Below are 21350 nucleotides of genomic sequence, written 5' to 3'. Positions count from 1 at the left end.
TGTCAGGAATTATTTACCCTCATTTTGTATGTAGTTCAACCAGGACTGCTGTCTGTTAAATGAACCAGGTCTATATTATATCCTAAAGGTATTAAATACGGGCTGTGATGCAGATTTTCTTCCCACAGTCCTCACAAAGAGGCCACATCTAAACAGCTTGTGCCCGAAGCAGCGCCTGTGAGGCAAACCCCGGGGAGAACTAAACTCTGTTCATCTACGTTAATTTACAGCAACCCGCCAAATTATAAAGCTAAATCGTTTGAGTTGATGTCTTCTAATCACTGCAACGGTGAGTTATTATCAACCGTATCCCCACTTCAACCCTCCTCTCGCTCACAGATATCAACAGTTCATCTTGACTTTTGTCGGTTTTGTAACTTACCCGAACAGCTAACTGTTATGTATATATATATATCACAACACGAAACTGACGTAGAAAGGCTGAACAGATAATGCTAACATAGTTAGCCAAGCTAATCGGCCGTGTTTTGGGTATTTGATCTCCTCGTATCGTGGTAAATTAAAACAGTCCTCATTTTGTGCCATGTCAGGGAAAGCTCCTCCAAATGGCTACGTGGAGCGACGTTGAACTTCTGACCAACGAAGACACAAACACTGTCCGCCTGGGGAGTGTTTCACGGGAGGAAAATGGCAGTGGCTTGTATCAGGTGGACACTCTGGTCAAAATCTCCACTGGCAGTGAGGTAAAATTTAAAATAGGTCATCTCTGTGTACGATCCAGATCCTCTCTCCCTGTTGCCCCACGTATTTAACACGCACTCACATCCAGGGGTGTGGTGGCAGTGAAGGGCACTGGGTGTTGTGCAGGAATATTGTTCCTGTCTAGTTCACTGGATCTTTTTAATCCAGATGTCCTTCTTGTTGGTGACAGCTGTGGTCAGTGATCGGGTGGAAATGCTTCTTGCAGGTGCAGACAGATCCTCGCCTCTCCGCCTGCAGCGGTTCAAACTGTAGCATTGTTGTTGCTGACAAAACGGTCATCCTGTTCGACCAGAGCTATCAGACCGTCCTGCTTCTTCTTCACTTTGGTATCCATGTTTATTTCATAGCTCATAGTTTCCCCCCATGCATCTTGTTAACAATCTGTCAGATGTAGGTGTGTGTCCCGTGAGATGGCCAAAGTGGCTTTAATCCAAATCAGCCATGCCAAGAATTTGCTAAGATGACTTGGGGACACTGCTTTCTCTTTACTAGGGTTTACTATATGCAAAAAACAAACAAACAAAATCAGTTTTAGAATGCTGTAAAGATTCTGCTGAATCCAATATTTCTTTCAGTCTATCTAACTTTTTTTCTTCCCAGAAACGGATGTGGATGCAATTGATGTGTGCCTGGAGGGGCAGTTTCTGGTGGTCTGTGAGAGAAATGGAAATCTTCATTTGATCTATGTTCCACACAAGAGAATCCTTCTCACAAGGGTATTTAGTTTTTCCCCTATATACCCTGCTGTACTGACCCTGATCACCTATGTTTCATCTATATACATTATTGACATATATGACATGTTCTCTCTCTGCAGACTTTGGTTGAGAAACCCTCAAGTGGAAATAAGAAAACGTATCGCTATCTCATCATAGAAGAGGGCAATGGATCCACAGGTGAAGTTGATATGGATGTTGAAATAATCCATGTTAAAATGATTGTTTACCGTCTACTGGGAACATGCTGGCATATAGAATTTATGTTGTAGTTTACAACTAACCTTTTTTTGGGGAGGGGGGAGTCAGAGTTTTGAACCATGTGTTTCTGGTTGACAGGATTGTATCACGTGCTCCTTCTTATTGAGGATGGGTTTTTTCACATCACAAACCTTGCTCTGCCAAAGATCAAGACAGGTATCAATATATTATATAAAGCTAACGTTAAGATTTACTATTTTTCTCACCAATTTAAACTTTCTTTTTTATAATTTTTTTTCTTTTGAAAAATCAGCCATTGAAAAAATGGACATGGGAGCTTTAAAAGAAGTAAGGCAATTTTCTTACCACACAATATAAATTTTTTAACATTTGTAACATCAGATAAATAATCAAATTTTTTCTAAATCCAGCTCCAGTCTCTCATCAAAATAGACTTCTGCTCCACCAAAGATTACCATGACGAGGGTTGCAATACTGCAGTGATGTTCAACCAGGGCCAGGAAATCCACTTCATGATTGGGGTGAGTTTAAGAGAGGTTTTATTCATTTATTTACAACCTGAAATTATGATACATTGGTTACATGTCAAATAACAGGATGTTATAATGACAAAATACAAGGTTTACTTATGAACCAGGATACAAATACTTTCCATTTCCTTTCCTGCTCATACAATGAGTCAAATTCTTTCCTCATTTCATCTTTAAAAATATTTTTGATTTCATGAAAAACAAAAATCTAAAAAGCAAATGTACAATTATTATTTTTGACCTGACCATTCTCACCATTATCGTTAGTAGCTATAGCAATAGTACCCATTGCTGTAGACAAGCACACAATCTAAGTTTGTGAAACCAATGTATTGCATCAAATTTAAAGGATTGATGGACTGATAATGTCTTCAGCTGAACATAATTTCTTAACAGGGGGATAAAGACAGTGTTTTGACTCACTGGATGATGGATCCTCATCAGGTCAAGATGTGTCTTGCTCACTCTGTCAACAATACCTTAATTCCAGGTAAGCTCTTGAATAATGAATAGTACATAAATTCATGGTTTTTATATGTCTCAGAGATGCTAAAGTGTTGATGAATGTTTGGGTCATGGGTTGACGAATGTGGGGAAAAATCCAGTGAAAAGAATTAAAAACATGTTATGTACATAATGCAAGAATAGGTACAAATAGTCTGCCTTTGTTTGCTTCAAAGGTGTGAGAAAAATGGTCGTGGTGGAAAATCTCTTGTATGTTCTTGACACTGAGGTGAGTTCAGTATTGAGCTATTTACTATTTCAGAGCATGTCTACTCATAAAGCACTCAAACTTCACAAATTAATTACTTTTTCTTTCATCTCAGGATGTCCTGAGTCTTTGGGATCTGAATTTCCTCATCATGGTCCACTGTTACCCAGACTTTTCCATTCATGACTTTGAACTCACCACAGAATGTGGCTCTGCCTCCATGGTGGCGTATGTATTAATGTTTTCTGACGTACTGTAGCTGTGGGTGCACACAGGGCAGTGCTGCCCTATGGACAAATGGAAATGTAAATTGATATGTGTGTATTTCAGGCAAGATAAGGGCAGCATGAAGATGATTACACTGACAAAGCAAGAGAACAGTCAGGTAGATGAACAACTCCCTTTAAAGTAAGTAGAATGAACGATTAATCCTCTTTTTAACTGAATCCTATTTTTTTTTTTTTTTTTTAGATCAACTCACTTCAAATAAGATTTCTACCATCCATGATTGTTTGCTTCTCCCTGGATGTCTCCTCAGTGTCCTGCCTTGTCCAGACAAAAATAAATATGGTAAAAAATATCAGCACTCATTAAATCATTTTATTGATTATGTGTGGTCATTTCTAGTTGGTAATTTTGCTGCAAATTTAAGGCAGTTGTTTTTCCGTCTGTTTTCAGGATACAATTTATTTGGTTGAAGGGACTGGTCAGAACCAAGAAAGGTAGGAAAGGATCTGTATGATTAATATGCTGTTAAAACACAATTTGGGTTTGAATATTAAAGTAATTTTTTTTTTTGTTTGTTTTTTCTCTTCAAGTGGTCAGAGAGAGCCTGTATCTTCAGTTATTGTCAGGTGCTTCACCGAAGCTTTGCCTGAAAACAGGTACCTCCATTATAATTCACAAATACTTTTCTGCAAGAAGTGAAGTTCATGCAGCTGTAACCTAAACAATGTCAATGTAATCTGATTTATTTGATATTTTTGACTTCCCAGACTAAGCAGACTTCTTCACAAACACATGTTTGAAGAGGCTGAAAAGTTTGCCATTGCATTTGAGCTGGATTTAGAGGTAAGTCTGTTTGCCTTACACCAGAGAACACTGAATAAGTAAAATGGTTCACCAGGAGATTTGTTACCATCTTTAGCTGAATAGTTGTTCAACTGGTAGTGATATTTTCACCCTGACTAGGGCCACCACTCCGATTTCTGTTTAGCTTGTTTACAAGGTGAAGCTTGGGTTTGTGCTGGAGCAGTTGGCCTCTGCATCAGTAGGTGGTTATGGACAGGATGTGTGGTCTGAACTTGTGGATGAAGCCAAAACCAACCTGATGAAGATCACAGTGAGTGTGACAATGCTGCTTTGGAGCCATTTTATGTTCTACGAGTATGTAGTCTGATCACATTTAGCTGTTTCACAATGCTGAACATGGGTTACTATTAGCAAATACAATTTGGTATTAAGTGTCAATGCCATGAATAATAAGATGTAAAAAATGTTTTACATTTTGCAGGATGAGCAGTACGTAGTGGAATACTGTCTCAAAGCGCCATGGCCAACATTTGACACAGCAGAGAAGATGCTGAATCACGCTGCCACACGATACTCAACCTTACAGATCCAAGAGGCCTTGGCCAGACTGGCAACTTTCTGTAGCCTACACGGGCTGGAAAATTTTAAGTATGTTCAATGTCCAATGCGTCATTTTTATGTTTTAGTCTCTACATCGTTGTTTTCCTAATTGGTGTATTTATGTGTGACTTAAGTATGTCTCTCCATCCATAGTGGAATTGCGTGGATTGAGTTCCTGAACAGCACTGACAATTTAGGAGACATTCTGACGCACCTAAGAGATGGAGACATAAATGGTGCAAAACTCCTTTGGCTCAGATATGAGGTAACAAGGAATCAATATCCTCATGGCCTGTATACAAGTCTCTCATGTTCAGTGTATATAGTGGAAACTGTTTATCAGTAACCTTTTGAAGGATAATACTAACACATCGTGATTTTGTTTGTTTGTTTGTTACCACGTGGTTTTGTGGCAGGGGCAGATTGCAGTTGATTTTGATGAGACCAAGCTTGAGGCTGTGCTCAGTGCCATCCCAGAAGACCTGCCATCCCAGGACCTCTGCCCTTGGTTTAAGACAGTTATTGTCCCATTTGTAAGAAAAGTGCTCCCATCAGCGTTGGTAGGCTACAACCTCTATTTGTTATCATAAAATCCTTTCATCTGCACTGTGTCCTTCTATTGTTTTCAGCAGTAAAAGCTCTATCTTTGTGTCCATAGAAAATCCTGGCCAGATGGCTCGACCAGAGGGCAAGGAACCTGGAATTAACAGAAAAGGTCAATACAAAGAAGCACAAATACAAACTTGTAATGAACCTATAGTGTCATGATTTCATGTTCCTAGTGATTCTAATGGCCAGCTAAAACCACTACAGGTTCAAATCACAGTGTTACAGTGTTTGGATGATAAAGTGGAGGGAAACTCTGTCTATGCTGTGTGTGAATCTCAGACTTCAGTTTTTTGTTTGTTTGTTTGTTTTTATTTGGTGCATAAAACAAAAACTTAAGACATTGTAGCACAAACAGTGACAATGATGATGAAATGATTTTCCAGAGTGGTTGGCCAAAGAACGGGTTGGACTTGGCAGTGCTCGGACTGCCCTCTGTATGGACGTGGATGAAATCTGTAAGTTAGCCACATTTCACAAAGAAGATCTATCTATGAGCCTGTAAAGTAACATAATTATCCTGACTTTGCATGCTCAGTGCTTGTTTTGTATCTTCTTTTTCCCTTTAATAAAAGGATAATGGTTACGGTGCAGCAGAGGTGGAAAACCTCAAGTCTTTGGTGTCCAACCTCCGTCAACTGCTGGACCTCCACCATAAATACAACTGCAGACTTTCACTTTCAGTCTTTGAGAAGGTTTGTCTTTTATTATGGACATATTCTAATACTTCAGCTTCACAGATAACATTTGTGCTTTTATGAACTATGTAGAAATGAAAGCAAACCCCCTCTATTTCTCTAGATGTCAGAGATGAGAGCTGTCAAACTGTACTGTGATGTTTTTATTTTCGTTTTTGTTTTTTCAATTTGAGCAATAAGTCAACTCGAGCAAATCTCTGTTAATGCATTATTGCTCTCATGAATCACACTGTATTGTACCCTGCTTTGCCCATCACATATGTAAATCAGCACATTGTGTATGTACGTTTATTCGTGGTATTTTCAGAAGATTTTGAGGAGGTGTTTTCTTTGTTGATCCTACATTTTCCCCTTTTGCTGATTTGAAAGGGAAATGTACGAAGTGTTGCATTCTTCATGCTGGACAAAGTGCCAGCCCCAGAGCTTATCGCTGCCACAGTGGAAAACAGCATCCTGCCTTATACTGAAGAGCACAACATTCCTTTTGACGAGCTACTTTTACAGTATATTAAGGTAAAACTTTACCGCAGCCAAACTTATTCAGCACATGCACTTAATTTTGCAAATGCCCAATGATACCCTTTGCTTGTCCTCTCTACTAGAATCTGCTGGAGCGCTGCAGTTCTCAAACTACAACACTTTTCACAGAATGGGAGGCCAAAGCAGTGGCTGTATTAGGTTGCATGAAAGATACTGATGTAAGTTTGTAACGGCACCACATTACAAGGTCCCAACACAAGGCTAACGATCACAAATATTTAAATGAAAACCTGCCATGACTGCAGCAAATAATCTAAATATTATTGTATTTTCCACCAGCTGAAGGTGGATGCCGTGCTGGAGATCATGCAGAAGGCTGTAGTGCCCTGGAGTAATCTAGTGGAGAAACTGGTACAGCAGTACCTAGAGATGGATGGACCAAAGTATGTTTTCACTGTCCTCACCTTGAAATAGTTACCATTCATTTCACAATGTAACCGACATGAAAAGACTTAATCTGATTGTTGTCAACTTGATTAATCCTTAAGACAAGAGCTTTTAAAGGAGAGCTACCATCTAATGGAGATAAGGAAGCTTCTCAGGGGCTATGGGATCCGCAACTTCAACCTTTCCAACAGCACAGAAATAATGGTAAATGTAATTTTATCGATCCTGTGATATGCCTTCTGCTGATATGTCTGCCTGTACACTTTCTCAATTCTATGTGTCATCCCAAGGTGCTGATTAGATACATCCTGAAGCAAGATTTGCAGATGTCTTTAGAAGATTCCCTGACACTGGCTAGGGCATACAAACTTCCAACCTCAGAGATTAATTACTTGTATCTCATTCAGCTGATTGACCAAGGCAAGGTATGTGACATTGCTTTTTGGTTTTATGCATTATTGGCATGTTGGGAAGAAGCTTTTAATATTGCTTGCAGACCGAGGAGTGCATGACCATCCTGAAGGGGCTGTCCCCTGCTGAGGCAGAGTGCGTGGTCGAGCGTCTCACATCCTGGGCAAGGCTGCAGCTGGAGGACAAAGTCCACATATCTGATGAGGTGAGGAGATCAAGATGGCACATGCTCAAAATAAAGTGAGTTTACATTTTAGGAATATGCAATGAAGAAACAAGCTTTGAATGCAATTTTAATACTCCTTGTATTGTGAGAAAAGCACCAGGATGCAAGGGGTAATTTTAAGCATACGCAACAGGTGGCAGGTAGTAAAAATTGAACGAACTTTGTGTGTGTAATCAAGTATGTGTGTGTGTCAGTTAACTGAAGTCCAAACTTTTTCCTGGCCTGACTCAAATAGCATAAGAAGCACCAGATGGTCATAGCTCAAGTGATGGTGGAGGCTCTGAAATACCTGCACTTAATCCAAAAACGTAAGTATTTACATTAGCCAGTTCTTTGACAGGAAAGGTTTTTTTTCATTCAGAATGCCCACAGTAAAAAGTGATTTAAAACAGTAGACATTTGTTTAAACATGGCTTGCACACAAATGTTGGAAAGAAATTTAAAAAAATGTCCAACAGAACATCCAAGAGTGATACCAGGTTTCATGTCCTCTGCAGATAACGCTCTTAAAAGCTTGGAGTGTGAGAACAACCTTGTCATGTTCAAGGCAATTGCTCACTTACAGGTGAGTTTCATTTAACACCTTTTTGAATTATTTTCCATTTGTTCTTTGATTTGGTTTTTGGTCCTCAGACTTTTGTCTCTCTTTGTAGGAAGATTTTGACATTTTCTTTACCCCTTCAAACTACGAGGATCCGAACATCAGAAAACAGATCCAGGAACATCACATCACAGCCTACGAAAACACTCGTGGCCGCCACTCATCGAAGGGGAAGCCTCTAACGACTCCAGTTGTGGCTAACGATCCAGATGGCAAGACCAAGACCATCTCCACAGAAGCTGGTCTACGTCGTCTGGGACGTCAGCTGCAGCGCAGTGAGCAGGAGCTCTGGTCTGACTTGGCGCTGCGAGCTTTAAGTGTGGGCAAAGTGGACAAGGCACTAAAGATCCTCAGGTGTATATTTGTGGATGCTGTGCAGAGAGTATGAATGCTTCACAGGAAACCAATGAAACTTGCTGCTGTTCTCCCTTGACCCTGGTTTTGTTTTTTTGTTTTTTTGTTTTTTTTGGGGGGGGGGGGTCATTATCCAGTTTAGAAGCAGCTGGAGAAGCTCATGCTTTGTTTGTCTGTTTTTCTGTCATGTCTCCAGTGAGCTGTATGAACACCACTATAACACCAGCACAGGGAAGGTTTTGTTCACTGCTGCCAAGACATTGTGTCAGATGCTGGAAGCAGATGTTCCTATGGTGCTTCCCCGTAACATGGATTTGCCAGCAGTCATCCACGATCTGGCCTGCCAGGCCATTACTGTGTGCCACTCAGGTAAATAATAATATATATTAATAATAAGTGTAAAATAGTTGATATATTACCATATTAATTTACTAGCTGAGTATTATTTTAAAGAGTCACCTCAAAATATTTTTACCAATCACACCATAAGAAAAATGAGGAAAAAAACATTATCTTCATACTTTGCACAGTTTGGAATAGTTTCTGTTTTTGTTGAAGAGGCTGACTGCATTCAGGAGAATAAACAAAACAAATTTAACATTTTGAATGAACACCTGAGCTACTTTGGCTGCTCTTACTTCAATCAATCAATTGTAAATTGCAAAATCAATAATTGTTACAGATTTGCTTCTGGACTGTCTGGAGCTTTGCAAGTGCACACGGATAGCTATGGATGTCTATCATCAGTGTCAGTTATCAGACAACTATGGCTTTGTATCCAAGGTCAGCATTTTATCCTTCTGTATAGAATCTCATTTAGTTTATTTTGGTCTGGCTTGTACTCGATGTGATCTCTGCTGACATTAAAATACAACGAATAAAAATAATAGTAATAATAATGTAATGAACTTTTTCAATTTTAATTTTGTAATGTCACAGGATTTGACCTGTGAGGCAGAGAAGGATCCATATTCTCAGTGGAGCTTCCAGGATATTTTTAAGGAAGATTGTATTGTTTTGGATCCAGTGTCTGTTCTTCCTGTTCAGTATGAAATTACAAAATGTCTGCTGCCTGTTTCTCAAGGTAAGTAGATACTCAAATGGGTCATGTCTGCAGTATTTCATCCTCTGCACCTGGTTGTCCTTATCAGCTGCTATGCTTATTTACTCTCATTCCTGCAGAGACCAAACTGTACCCTCTGGACTGTTCCTGTCTGTCACACTGCTCATTCGAGGATGGTACATATTCAAGTTGATATTTTTTCTTTCTTTTTTCCTTCTTAAAGCTGCAGTTTTGAAATTTCATTTTGTGTCTACCTTGGTCCACATGTAGGCTCAAACTACCTGCAGCTCCTCCTGGACCCGCTGGCTAACATGCTACAGATGTTGCAGGAGTGCAGTCAGCTAGAGCTGGCCCTCAGAGTGCTGGTCAATTCTTACGGTAGCTGCCTGCAGCATGTCACCTCTAATGTTATGGACATAAAGCTATCTGTGCAGGTATGGATGCTCCGTGCTGCTATGAGTGCCGCTTCTGATTGTATTTCTGGATCAATGCTGCTTGTCATTGAAACATAGCACACTATTTAGCATGTAATGTTTGTTTCTCAGCTTTATAATAGCCAAGAGCTAAAGAAGTACAATATATGCCTGAATGATCTCCGGAAGACAACTACATCCTCTGTCAATGCTGTGGCTGTGGCCCTTTTAAACAAGGTGAGTCAGAGTCGTGACAGCAAAGTAGAAGATTTACTGAGTCTTTGGTAAATAATAGTATCTCTATTTTCTATGCACCACAGGTGTTCAACTGGAGAGTGGTTGATCATGATTTTGCTATTGGACTTTGTACCCTCCTCGCCAAAGCAGATGTCTTCAGAATACTGTGGAAGGTCATTGATAACACCTGGCAAAACTATGACAAAATATTGGTAGGAAGTAATAAATAATGAATCTCCATTTGCATTGGAAGTTCAAAATATTTATTTGTAATCAGCATGTTTATTGAGTCTCCACGTCTCGGTTATTTCAGGCTGTAGCCAGGATTGGGGCCAATCTCAGCTGCTTGTACAATGAGCCAGAGGAGCAAGAGAACTTCCTGTCTGTCATCACTGATGCTGAGTGGGGCATCAGGCTTGGAGAGTTAGAGGTAATGCAGAAGCTTAAGGGCTGAGATCCAAAGTCTGCAGTTCATGTCTGTTTCACATGACTGCAATTGAGCATTTTCTTCCATGCTCTGCTGCAGATATCCATCCAGCCTGTGTTTCGTCAACGGCCCGAGATGAAGCGTAGTCTGATCCCTGTCCTGGTGAAGAACAGGAAGATCACACCAGACATCATTCTTGAGTACTGCAGGTCAGCTGCTCACTCAACACTGACACATCTTTCAGTCGATTTCACAGCAGAATATAAAATGTATTTTGTGTCCTGACTCCGCTAAAACTCACCTAGCTTTGGCATTTATCTGCAGCACCTTTGGTTTAGACCATGACAATGTGATCAACCAGTACATCACCACCTTACTGCTGCTCCAAGAGGATGAGAAAGATGCAGATGACCTGGGTGCAGGACAGGAAGAGGTGAAGCCTCTGTGTCATGCAGACGCATTGGAGCGAGTCCTGCAGATCATCCCCATGTTACACAGCACCAGCGAGCTCACCGGCAGTCTCTGTGCTGCGTTATTCAAGGTTTGAGTATGGCAGAAATTGGAGTAAAGTAGTGTGCCATTAATATTACTATTTATTTATTTATTTATTTATTTTTATGAAGTATTGAGTGATATTTCAGATGAAATTATGTTGTTTCTGTTTCACCTAAAGGCCAAGCTAAGAAAATGTATGAAATGTCACATGTTTACAATTAGTGGCATAGCAGCTGCTATAGTACCAAACTTCTTGGTGTTTCTATCCCAAACAGAATTTGAATTTGGCTCTTTACTTACCCTGCTCTTTCAGCTCAGCCCTTACAACTATGAAAGGATTGAAGTTGTGTTGAAAATCATACAAGCTGCAGATGAGAATGTGACACACTTTTCTATAAGTCAGGTAAGAAATTGGTCTAACATTAAATAGATTGTTGTTTCAAACAAGAAACTTTGCTGATGCGCAATCGGTTTTCTTTCAACGCACAGGCAATGGGCCTTCTTCAGCACCTGAAATCCTACAAGCGAGTTTCTGCTCCATCAGACGTGGAAAGCACATATCTTCTGGAAAACAGCCTACTACCAAACGCCCTGTCCAGCAGCAGACTGCCATTCCACCTGCTGCTGCAGACCAAACATTTCTGGAAGGTTATCTGTGAGTTCGAGTACTTACTGTTGGGGGGGCGGCTTGATTTCTTTCTTTACTTTTACAGCTGACAAAGTTCTACTCTCCTGATTCTAGTATGTTTTCACTTATCTGTTGCTGTCAGGTCTATTCTATCAAGAGGGAAATCATTTTAGGTCCTAACATCATTTCAGACATTTCCTAACCACCTGTAGATCAGACTGCTGTTAATTTCCTCAACTGGATGATGAATTAAACTTTTAACATCTTAACAGCTTTTACTATCCAACATAAAATCAGTTTGAATCTATTTGAAAATTGAAATTGAAATTACGAGTTACTGACGTGTTAAGACTGAAGAAACTAAAATGTGTTTATGTTTAGGTCCTGAGCTCAGTGAGGAGACTTTCCCTACGCTTCTGCTGATAAGCAAACTGATGAAGGTATGTCACAGTTTCACTCTGTAAAATCAAAGATTTATCCATGGAGTAGAATGTAATTTAGGTTATTCAAACCTTTCTACTTGCTCCAGGTGAGCCTTGACAAGTTATACATGTCAGCTGCAAACCACGTGTTCGAGAAGAAGATGAAGCCTCTAATCTTAGAGCAGAGGAAAAAAGGTCAAGGCCATAGCTACAACAAGGAGACTTTCAAGGTGGCTAAGACTATGACGAAGTACATCCTCTGTATCCAGAGCTCAGAGTGGGCTGCTGCTACAGCCCACAAGCTCACCCAGGAACTACCGCCAGGTCTAACCTGCAAATTTGTCACGACTATAATTGCCGATGGTACCTGTCCATATATGCACTAACTTATTTCCTGCTCCTTACAGGCTATGAAAAAACTCAGTCCCTGAGGTTCTGTTTGTCTCTTGGAGATGCATGGCTGAACAATCCAAACCTTGAGGTCTGTGTTTTTTGGTTTTCATATCAAATGTTTTCTTTCTTTCTTCTTTTTTTTTTTTTTTTTTTTTTTTTTTTTATGTTTTAGTTGGTTATAATCAAGTCTCCTCTCATCTCAAGCAGGAGGCAGCACGGGCCAAAGGGGAGACCTTTCTTTCCAAGCTGAAGCTACAGTTCCAGCGCTCAGCAACTGAGAACACATTGATAGCCAGCCAGCTGAACAGCCCGGAGCATCTGAAACTGACTGGGCTTCCAGCCAGGCTCATTGTGGCCCTGTATGAGCACAGCAGCGTGGAGCAGCGCTACAGAGATTCAGGAGGCCAAACTTATCCTGGTGAGCATGCTTTAGAACAGGTGCTGCATTAGAAGCTAAAGCACACTAAAGTCACACTATAAGACCAGCATTCTTTTTGCCATAAACTCAACAGTCTGTGTGGCTAGCTATAAATTAGGATTATTAGGTGTTTGATGGTCTGTCATTGACAATGTGAGCTCTTTACAACTGGGCAATTTGTCTCTGTCTCAGATATACACTCTGCTATCAAAGAGATAGCAACAGTCAACAATGTGGATCTCTTGAAAATCCGAAACATGATGCTGGAAAAGTGGATCTGCAAAACAGGGCCTGCCATGGCAAAGGTTTGTCATGTTGTTTTACCTCTCACAGGTTCTATTCATTTTCAGCTTTCAACTACTTGCTTTGTGTTTTACAAAATGTGAATCTGTTGTAACTTCTGACTATTTATGCATTTGTTTGTATGTTAATTTATTTGGTGCATAATTTAAGGATATTGGTAATCATCAATGTGTCAGCAACATTGAAGAGGACCCTGACTTAATGAGGTAGATATAATCTTTTTTGTTTGTTATGCTACTTTTTTTTTTATCTCCACAATCTATAATAGAACTTTTTTACTTAATTTTGATCATTTCTCTGAGGATAATTAGAAGAAAGTATACTTGTCTATTGGCTGAACACTTTTTGTACAATATAACAGCATAAAATTAAAGTGTTACAGTTTGATGACTGGGTAGAAGGACTGTGTTTATTGTGCTTTGTTTTTATGTCCTCAGGGTGGTGTTCATGCTTCAATCTTGTCCCATGGATGATGTTGTCCGCCTTCTAAGCCCTATCCTTTCAGCTGAGTACTGGGTGAGGAATAAATAGTGTTGTTTTAATCCTTGGCAGTGTGTTTGGAAAGTGTCTAATGTCTGTTGTTTTTTTTGTTTTTTTTGTTTTGTTTTGTTTTTTTTTGGGGGGGGGGGGGGGTTTTCTCTTGTAGCCCCTCAGTGCCTCTGGGCCTCGTCTGACCTTCTGCCATCGGACCCGAGCGCTGCTGTGTCTTGTTTGCCTCACTGATGCAGACACTCTGGAGGCTCAGTTACAGATCTGCAGGACCAAAATCCAGTATGAGGCCATGATAACTAACCCAGTTTCAAGTTAATACAAGTTTAACAAAGGTCTCTAATCAGCAGTGACGGTTATATTTCTATGCAGATATTACCTGAAGTGCCATATCTTTGTCTCTCAACTGGAGGCACTGAACATCCCCTACACAGTGCAGTCTTTCCTCAGTAGTCCCAAGGAAGGTTTGGTTAAAGGGTTGTGGAAGAACCACAGTCATGAGCCACAGGTACCATTACACATTCCAACTAATGCAGCTTCCTCATTTAGAAATGTTGTACCCAAACTGTATGCGGTCAAACTCATCCACCACATTTCAGGCGGTGCGGTTGGTAGCAGACCTGTGTCTGGAGTATCAAGTGTATGACCCACAGCTGTGGAACAGCCTGCTTCAAAAGTTGCTTGGCTTCAGCTTGGTAAGAACAGGTGCATCTGGGAATTCCTGACATGACACCATGTCATGACAAATATTTATTGGGGATGGTCTGGCCATAACATAAATGGGTTAAATAAAGGAACGCTCAGTTGTATTTTGAAATGAACCATGGTTGCATGAATTTGTGTGTGTTCTCCTCAGATCAGTCACCTCCAGAAGGTGTTGGAGGCTGCAGTGGCTGTTCCTGCTCTGTGGGAGGTAGTTTGTTGCTTTAATTTGAAGAGCTGAAACCATTATTTTCTATTTTCATTTTCATGCATAATTTAGCTTCATTTTGTTTATTGATTTATTTTTCTTACGGATTTTTGCCTATTTGGAGTTGCCACATCAAGCCAGCCCTGTGACTTGCATGATTGATTTGGCTACAGTTTTTACACTGGGTCCACTTCATGCTGCGATGCTCCCTATTTATTTGGGCTTGGCACCAGCCCAAGCCTGCCATACAATAAGTTAATAAATATAGCAAATAGCACAACTCCTTAGGAATTGACTAACATACACATAGATACTCATCTGTGTTTGTTGCAGCCAGTATCAAAACATTGCAGCTAAATGATACTTTTTTTTTTTTTTATGTATACCACAGGATATCCTGTTGCGACTTAAATATCTTTGCAACCCATATGACTGAAGAAGTTGAAATGAAGATCAAACATAAACGCCTCTCTGTTTTCCATTGTCGGCCTTGTTACTGTGCTTTGTTTTGTCTGTCTTGCTTTGTATTAATTCAGCCCCGATGATGCTTTTGCTTTATCTGTCAGACCTTTGCAAGTTTAGTTTTTACAGGGTGCTGTATAAATAAAGTTATTCTTAGTATTATTTTATTGCTTAATGTTCTCCACAGATTTCTAGTTTCTCCAGGACCTGGAGGAGTATGATACTGGCACCTTTTGTCTCAGGTATTCAATTTAACAGTGAAACTCAATTTTATTAACAAACATGGATTTATGTAATGGATAGATGGGTAGGTGGGTTTATTTGTCTTGTCAAATTTAGTCTCATCTGTTTTCCTTTCGGCAGCTTCTGTTCCTCTGAGTCCAGATCAACAGGCAACACTGTACAGGACCTTTGTTCTTATCCTCAAGTAGGATTTATTCATGTTCAGCCATTCACTGCTTAATTACAAATTCAGCTTCATATATTTTACATCTGGTCATATTATCTTTTCTTCCCAAGGTGTCCTTTTCTGTTGAATCTGGACCTGATCGGAATTGCTAATCGTTTTGCACAGTTCAGTCTTCCTGCCTTCGCCCTTGGAACGCTGCTTCTCATCCCATGTGCCAATAAAAAGGCTCAGCAGATCCAGGTGAGTTTGTCCACACCGGTACAACATGTTGGAGATAACCTTTAGGAAAATTTGTATCTCTTTGCTCATAATCATCATTGTCTTCTTACTATTCCCAGGGCTTCCTGTCTGTGTGTAACCCAGTCAATGTCCTTGAGCAGGTGGAGGAACTTATGAACACCGGGGAATTGGCTGGGATCCCCTCCCAGGTTAGATCTTATAGACCTGAATCTTGACCACTTTCACATTTTACCCAAAAAGCCACACTTCACAATACAAACTGGTTTTTGTGTCTCAAACGTTTAATATTGTTTAATTGTTTAAACCTCTTCAGAAGTTTCGGTTTCAGCTGTAACCAGTTGTCAGTATAAATATGTAAATATTGATGTCTGGTTAACTCTAAAGAGGAACTTATGTTTAGGAAAGATGATGGTGTCAAGATAATGTGGTTTCATGTGTTGAAATATTTGCCTATATTTGTCAGTATGAGCAACAACTCAAGAGAAACTAGATGTCACCTTTAGGTTTCATTTCTATTTCACTCCAATAATTACATGCCCTTACATTTTTATTTTTATGACGGCTCAGATCCGAGAGACTGTGCTGACTTTCATCAGTCAGAATGGGCAGCATCAGAAACTGTTGAAGACTAAACACTTCAAGTATCTGAAGCAGATGATGGTGTCACGTGGCCAGCCCAACCAGGTGAAAAACTTGGTGGACTACCTGATCAGCCAGAACTGGTAATGAACTTACAAAATGTTTTAATTTACATTCTTGATAACACCAAATTTAAAAAAAAAAATAAAACAGCTTATACATTTGTGATGCAAGTTAGTCAAAATTATCCAACTTGCCCATCATAAGATACACACACATACAGCACTCCTCACTCACTCACACAGTATGTTGTCCAAGGATGCTTCCGCCATTAGACTGATAGAGCCAGGCACCAGACCTTTTTCAGAAATACCTGACCTCCATGATAACAGACTTTTATACCACCTTTCTAGATATAAGATTCATGGTTTGCATCGTTTCCTTAATTGTTAGCATGTTTGTTCACTCTTGGAAAGAAACTTCAATTTAGCCAACATTTAAAGTCACAGTTTTTCTTATTGCCGTAGATAGTTTTCTTGGTTCTGCCTAAATAATATTGTTGGGCTTAAACATTAGAATTAAGTTATAGATTTAGTTTTGCAGTTTTAAATTCTGGGGGCTTAATACAGGTTTTTGTGTGAATAGAATTGCTCAGGGTTTTGTTGTTCAGTGTAATTTCAGAGCTCAAGCTGCTGTCTGAGGATCTTCGGATGAAAAGACTCAGCCAAATGATACTGACCCTTGTATGTATGATTTGAGTTCCCAATATCATCTTCTTTTAATGTGCTCTTCAGCCAGGATGATGCCGACTCACTCATCAGTGACTATATGAAACACAGAGGGCATGAAAGAGGGAAAGCGCTAACAAACGGCTGCCTGAAGGTAACTGAGGCTGATATCCTGGACCCAGTTCAGTCTGGGAAAAACCACAGAGAGATTCCTACAATAAAGAATTAATCTGGTGTTTGATGACATTACATCTAGTTTTAGTGTTATATTCATTTTAGCAGTTGTGTATTTGAAAAAGTCCAGTTTGCATAGTGATTGTATATCACTGTAACATTCCTGTTTTCACTGATCTGTGACAGAAGTAAAGCACACTTAATTTTCTGTCTATAATTTGATTTTCAGGAGTTTCTCAACATGCAAAATGGAGTTCAAGGATGAGCTGACACTTTCCTTACAGCTGTGTGTGTGTGTATATATTTTTTTGTCCATGTAATATTTGAATAAACTCTTTATGATTAAAAAATGCCATATTTCAGCCTTTTGAAAGCAATATTATTTTTATTATTCCCCAGATTGTTTAGAATGGTAAGCACTTAATTTAGAGCACCTTACTCATGTTGTTTCATGTTTCATTTCATCACAGCATTCCTGCAGATAATGCAGCTATATGTTCATGCTGCCCATGCCACTTTCTGCCACATTCCCAAAGTTGGTCTTGGATTTCCAACCTATACTTGAGAAGCCACTGATTTCACTCATTCATGAAACCAATTTGAGACATTTTGCTTTGTCTCAGGTGGCTGTGTGTGTGCCTCTGAGCCTCAGAGGCTGAACGATTAATTGCATTTGCAATAATGTCACAATACGATAAATTGCAATTTTCTAATCGCAACATGTGATTACAATATGGCAATTGTCCGACATGTTTGAAAGAGTCGCTCTGTATGAGCGCAGTCCTAAATGGCACAGGGATGTCACTCAGGCATAAAGATACAGCGACCAAGCCTGGGTTCACAACTTTGATAAATGGTACAGTATGTGTATGTATCCATCTTTTTATTTATAACTTTATTTACTTTGATTTTCCAAAATACTTTCAAACTAGTAGAGGCAAATTGCGTGTTTCAGTTTGTGTGAAATGTTACTGACTACTACTATTAAACCTTACCTTTTTTTCTTTCAAATAAAGATTTGTTGTTTTTATTTTTCTTTAATGAGCAGTTAAACATGTTATTTATTTCAACTCTTGCATCTTATTGTGACCTTTGACCTGTGATCTTTTAGTTCAAACAAAGACACCTGGCCTATGGGAAAGAACATTCCTTACTAAATGTAGCTAATATTTTGTCATTTTAAAATAATTCATTACTTTTTGTTTAAAAAAAAAAAAAAGATAAAATAATAATTTAAAAAAATTGCTGTTGGATTATTTTCCAAAATTGTTCAGCCCTATTCTGAGGGCAGCAATCTAAAAATTAGATAAATTTTTGGGGCAAAGTAAAATACATTCATATTTATTACAAACATCTAAAATTGTTTGTGGTTACATGAACATCAGAATAATCAAGACCATGTCACATTTAATGAGGGTAAACCTTTTTATATTCCTATTTGGAGGACATTCCAATGTTTGAGAAAGCAGTGATGAAATGATAGTTCATTTAAAGAGATTTAGTTATAAAATAATATTTCCTTGATACAACACGTTTCAATACAGCAAAAAAAGAGTTGAGACATTTTGGTGTCTATAAAATGATAGACGACAGATTACCTAATAACATAGACAGTATTTCACTAAAGTAATATTTAGAAAAAAATCTGTCATGCAGGGAAAACACACACACACATATATATAATTTTTTTTGCAATTGATATAATTCATCTGAACCTGAATTCTGGTTTGGGGATCACAGCTGGCTGAGAGACCGGGAGCCTGTTTCTCGAGTTTTCTTCTCTGCACTCTCCGCAGTCTCTGAGTGTGGCAGATGAAGAGCTTTCCAGAGGACGTTTTTGAAGGCAGCGCTGGAGAAGAAGTAGACCACAGGATCCAACATGCTGTTCAGGTAGGTCAGGCTGATGGTGATGTAAAACACTGTGGTCATGTTCTCCAAGTCAGAACAGAGCAGGGAAGGGGAGAGGGTGTTGGATAGCCTCTCGGTCTTGATCCATATCACCAGCTGTGCGATGTTGCTCGGAAGGAAGCAGACGATGAAGACCGTCACCACCACTGTGATGAAATAGAGAGCTCTCTTTATCTTTGCATGCTGGGCCAGTTGTCTCCCTCTCAGGTGGTTAACGATGCAGACCGTGCAATAGAGGATCACAATCAAAGGCAACAAAAAGGAGAAGAGAAATATAAACCTGTGCCAAGTGAAATTTTTATGGGGCTTTGTGTCAATCATGAAGCTTTCGCAGTAGGATTCTTGGTCATGTCGCAAAAAGAAGATATGAGCATTCATTACAATTGTGAGAACCCATATCCCCATTGATCCCAACGTGGCGTTCAAGATACTCAAAGAGTTGATGGGGTGATAGGGGTGCACCACACGCATGTACCTGTCCACAGCGATAGCCATCAAAAAGAAAGTACTTCCACTGCGATTCATTGCCAACATGAAGAGGCAGATGTTGCAAAAAGTTTCTCCAAACATCCATTTGAGCTCAGACTTGTAGTAGCTGGCACGGAAAGGCAAAGCCACGTTGAGGAGAAAATCAGCCATGGAGAGGTTAAAGAGTAACACTGTGCTACTCTTCCAGGGCTTCAGGTGGGAGCAGAAGATCCACAGAGCGATGCCATTGCCGATGATTCCCCCCAAAAATTGTGTTACCAAGACTGGAGGTAGGACGCTGATCAGTGTGGTTCCACTGAAATTGCACTGCATCTTATGATGAACCCTGAAAGATGCAGTTTGAATGAATTGGAAATAAGCATGGTCACTTCTTTAAAGGAAAGCCAGTTTTAGTTTGTGGTGGTAAACCAAAACAGGGAAGTTCTTCTTCCTGTAATGTTGTCATGTGCATGCCTATATCTAATTCGTGATTAATAGCAACGTCTATTTTAATGTCTTCTTGGAAAGATAAGGTGAAAGTCCCTGATGTCTGTATCATATATGGCCAGCTCAAGAGCTTAAAGCTGCTCTGTGTATTTGGATGATGAATGAAGGTTTATAGTGAATGCAATTATTCACTACTCTGTTGCTGCGTCTGTGTGTCGATTATTTTTTCACAGTCAGGTGTCTTTTTAGAAGCTGAAACGACACTGTACAAATTTTACAAACAAAATTTATCCATGGATGCAAAGATGTAATTTATGGGGGGTGGATGGGTTGCAACCCACCCACTAATCCAAACCAGCCACAACAACCCCTCCAATATCATATCTTAATGATCAATAATGAATGTTAAGTATTATAAACAAGATAATGTGGTAGATTCTCTCAATTTAGCAAGGAAGAAGGAATAGAAATGCCCCCACTCCATTTGGTTTTGCCCATCTCAGACCTGTGCCATAGGGGATGCAAGAGGCTGAAAACGGCAGCGAGGAAGCGCACACTGGCAATCTCAACTCTTTACTACTCTCTAGTGGATAACATGTACAGTACACTCACTGTGTCTAATATACACTCAGGAGGGAGGGTGAATGAAGAGGAGAGGCTGCAGAAGGGAGACCTGCTGGGTGTTTGATTAATAATCTGGTGCAGGGCCCCATTGTACAGAGTTTAGATATGGATCTTTACAAAGTGATAAAATGATGGGGAAATCCCCACACCTGTAGGCAAGCGCACATCCTACTTGTCTCATGCAACATATAAGCAACAACATCATTTCATCAGGTTTGAATCTTTGCACTTACCAGTTGTCACCTGGTCATTTATCCATGGATGGTGACATGGGCCTCGCCAGTTTAGAGACTGCTTGGTGGAAAAATGCAAAAGAGCCAGTTTGGCCTGCAGGGCAAAGATGACCTTTTGTTTGCTGTGCCTGTTGTCCTATCAGCTATTATGTTTCCTTCACCCGCATACCTGGGAACTAAGCATTGTGGTCTGGGCTCCACCCATTGCAGTGAACACGAAATTCCAGTCTTACAACCTTAATCGGGATTGAATGAAGTCAGAGCCTATAATATACATGAGAGTCAACTGTGGGAAACAATAGTATAACAAATCTATGGAGGCCTGACCTCATATGTCTATCTCAATTTAGATAAAACTAATTGTATAGAATAACTGTTCCCTGCTGATTTTAATAAAGCTATTGAACGATGAAACAGAAAGTAATCCCTCACTGAGACAAACTAACAAAATCTTTCCACATACTCATATGTCATATGGTTTAACAGCCAAGTCAGTAACTGGGCAAACGTGAAATAAAATAG

At 39.7% G+C, this 21350-nt stretch overlaps 2 protein-coding genes across 7 annotated transcripts; one reads left to right on the top strand and one right to left on the bottom strand.

The window, feature by feature from the left end:
* Positions 1–43: 43 nt before the first annotated feature.
* Positions 44–18154, top strand: kntc1 (kinetochore associated 1). Of its 6 annotated transcripts, none has more exons than XR_003841112.1 (63): positions 44–289; positions 552–704; positions 929–1049; positions 1324–1439; positions 1541–1619; positions 1779–1856; positions 1954–1988; positions 2072–2182; positions 2588–2681; positions 2872–2924; positions 3019–3131; positions 3234–3288; positions 3375–3473; positions 3582–3625; positions 3722–3787; positions 3899–3974; positions 4120–4245; positions 4417–4583; positions 4689–4800; positions 4952–5095; positions 5194–5250; positions 5528–5599; positions 5717–5836; positions 6209–6352; positions 6442–6537; positions 6659–6762; positions 6868–6970; positions 7057–7191; positions 7263–7382; positions 7639–7711; positions 7901–7968; positions 8057–8358; positions 8555–8727; positions 9041–9141; positions 9298–9442; positions 9541–9597; positions 9692–9855; positions 9967–10071; positions 10155–10283; positions 10385–10501; positions 10598–10707; positions 10823–11039; positions 11307–11396; positions 11483–11648; positions 12003–12061; positions 12151–12367; positions 12451–12524; positions 12644–12854; positions 13047–13159; positions 13308–13363; positions 13595–13673; positions 13804–13928; positions 14019–14154; positions 14246–14341; positions 14503–14559; positions 15206–15260; positions 15382–15445; positions 15538–15667; positions 15766–15855; positions 16235–16389; positions 16917–17128; positions 17378–17438; positions 17619–18154. XR_003841112.1 is itself a non-coding variant. In XM_029511274.1 (63 exons), the coding sequence occupies exons 2-62, from the start codon at positions 567–569 to the stop codon at positions 17411–17413; spliced, it is 6636 nt and encodes a 2211-aa protein (XP_029367134.1). In that variant the 5' UTR covers positions 44–289; positions 552–566; the 3' UTR covers positions 17414–17438; positions 17619–18154. The 6 variants fall into 6 exon arrangements, 5 of the variants coding, with proteins under 5 accessions (XP_029367134.1, XP_029367133.1, XP_029367132.1 ...); XM_029511274.1 differs by having other exon boundaries at positions 17041–17128; XM_029511273.1 differs by having other exon boundaries at positions 17041–17128; positions 17378–18154.
* A 258-nt stretch (positions 18155–18412) lies between these two features.
* Positions 18413–20936, bottom strand: LOC115049249 (hydroxycarboxylic acid receptor 2-like). The gene is made up of 2 exons (XM_029511314.1): positions 20829–20936; positions 18413–19870 (listed from the first exon to the last, which is right to left on the bottom strand). The coding sequence occupies exon 2, from the start codon at positions 19855–19857 to the stop codon at positions 18883–18885; it is 975 nt and encodes a 324-aa protein (XP_029367174.1). The 5' UTR covers positions 19858–19870; positions 20829–20936; the 3' UTR covers positions 18413–18882.
* Between the last annotated feature and the right edge of the window lie 414 nt (positions 20937–21350).

Source organism: Echeneis naucrates, chromosome 9 (assembly GCF_900963305.1).
Source record: "Echeneis naucrates chromosome 9, fEcheNa1.1, whole genome shotgun sequence".
NCBI classification, from domain to species: domain Eukaryota; kingdom Metazoa; phylum Chordata; class Actinopteri; order Carangiformes; family Echeneidae; genus Echeneis; species Echeneis naucrates.
This window is presented reverse-complemented; position numbering and strand designations above follow the sequence as displayed.

Excerpts from the sequence above, each read along its gene's own strand:
- kntc1 (XM_029511272.1), top strand. The coding sequence starts at position 567 with ATGGCTACGTGGAGCGACGTTGAACTTCTGACCAACGAAGACACAAAC. Across the intron at positions 2,682-2,871 it reads CAACAATACCTTAATTCCAG|GTGTGAGAAAAATGGTCGTG; the intron begins GTAAGCTCTTGA and ends TTTGCTTCAAAG. Across the intron at positions 7,192-7,262 it reads AGCTGATTGACCAAGGCAAG|ACCGAGGAGTGCATGACCAT; the intron begins GTATGTGACATT and ends TATTGCTTGCAG.
- LOC115049249 (XM_029511314.1), bottom strand. The coding sequence starts at position 19,857 with ATGCAGTGCAATTTCAGTGGAACCACACTGATCAGCGTCCTACCTCCA.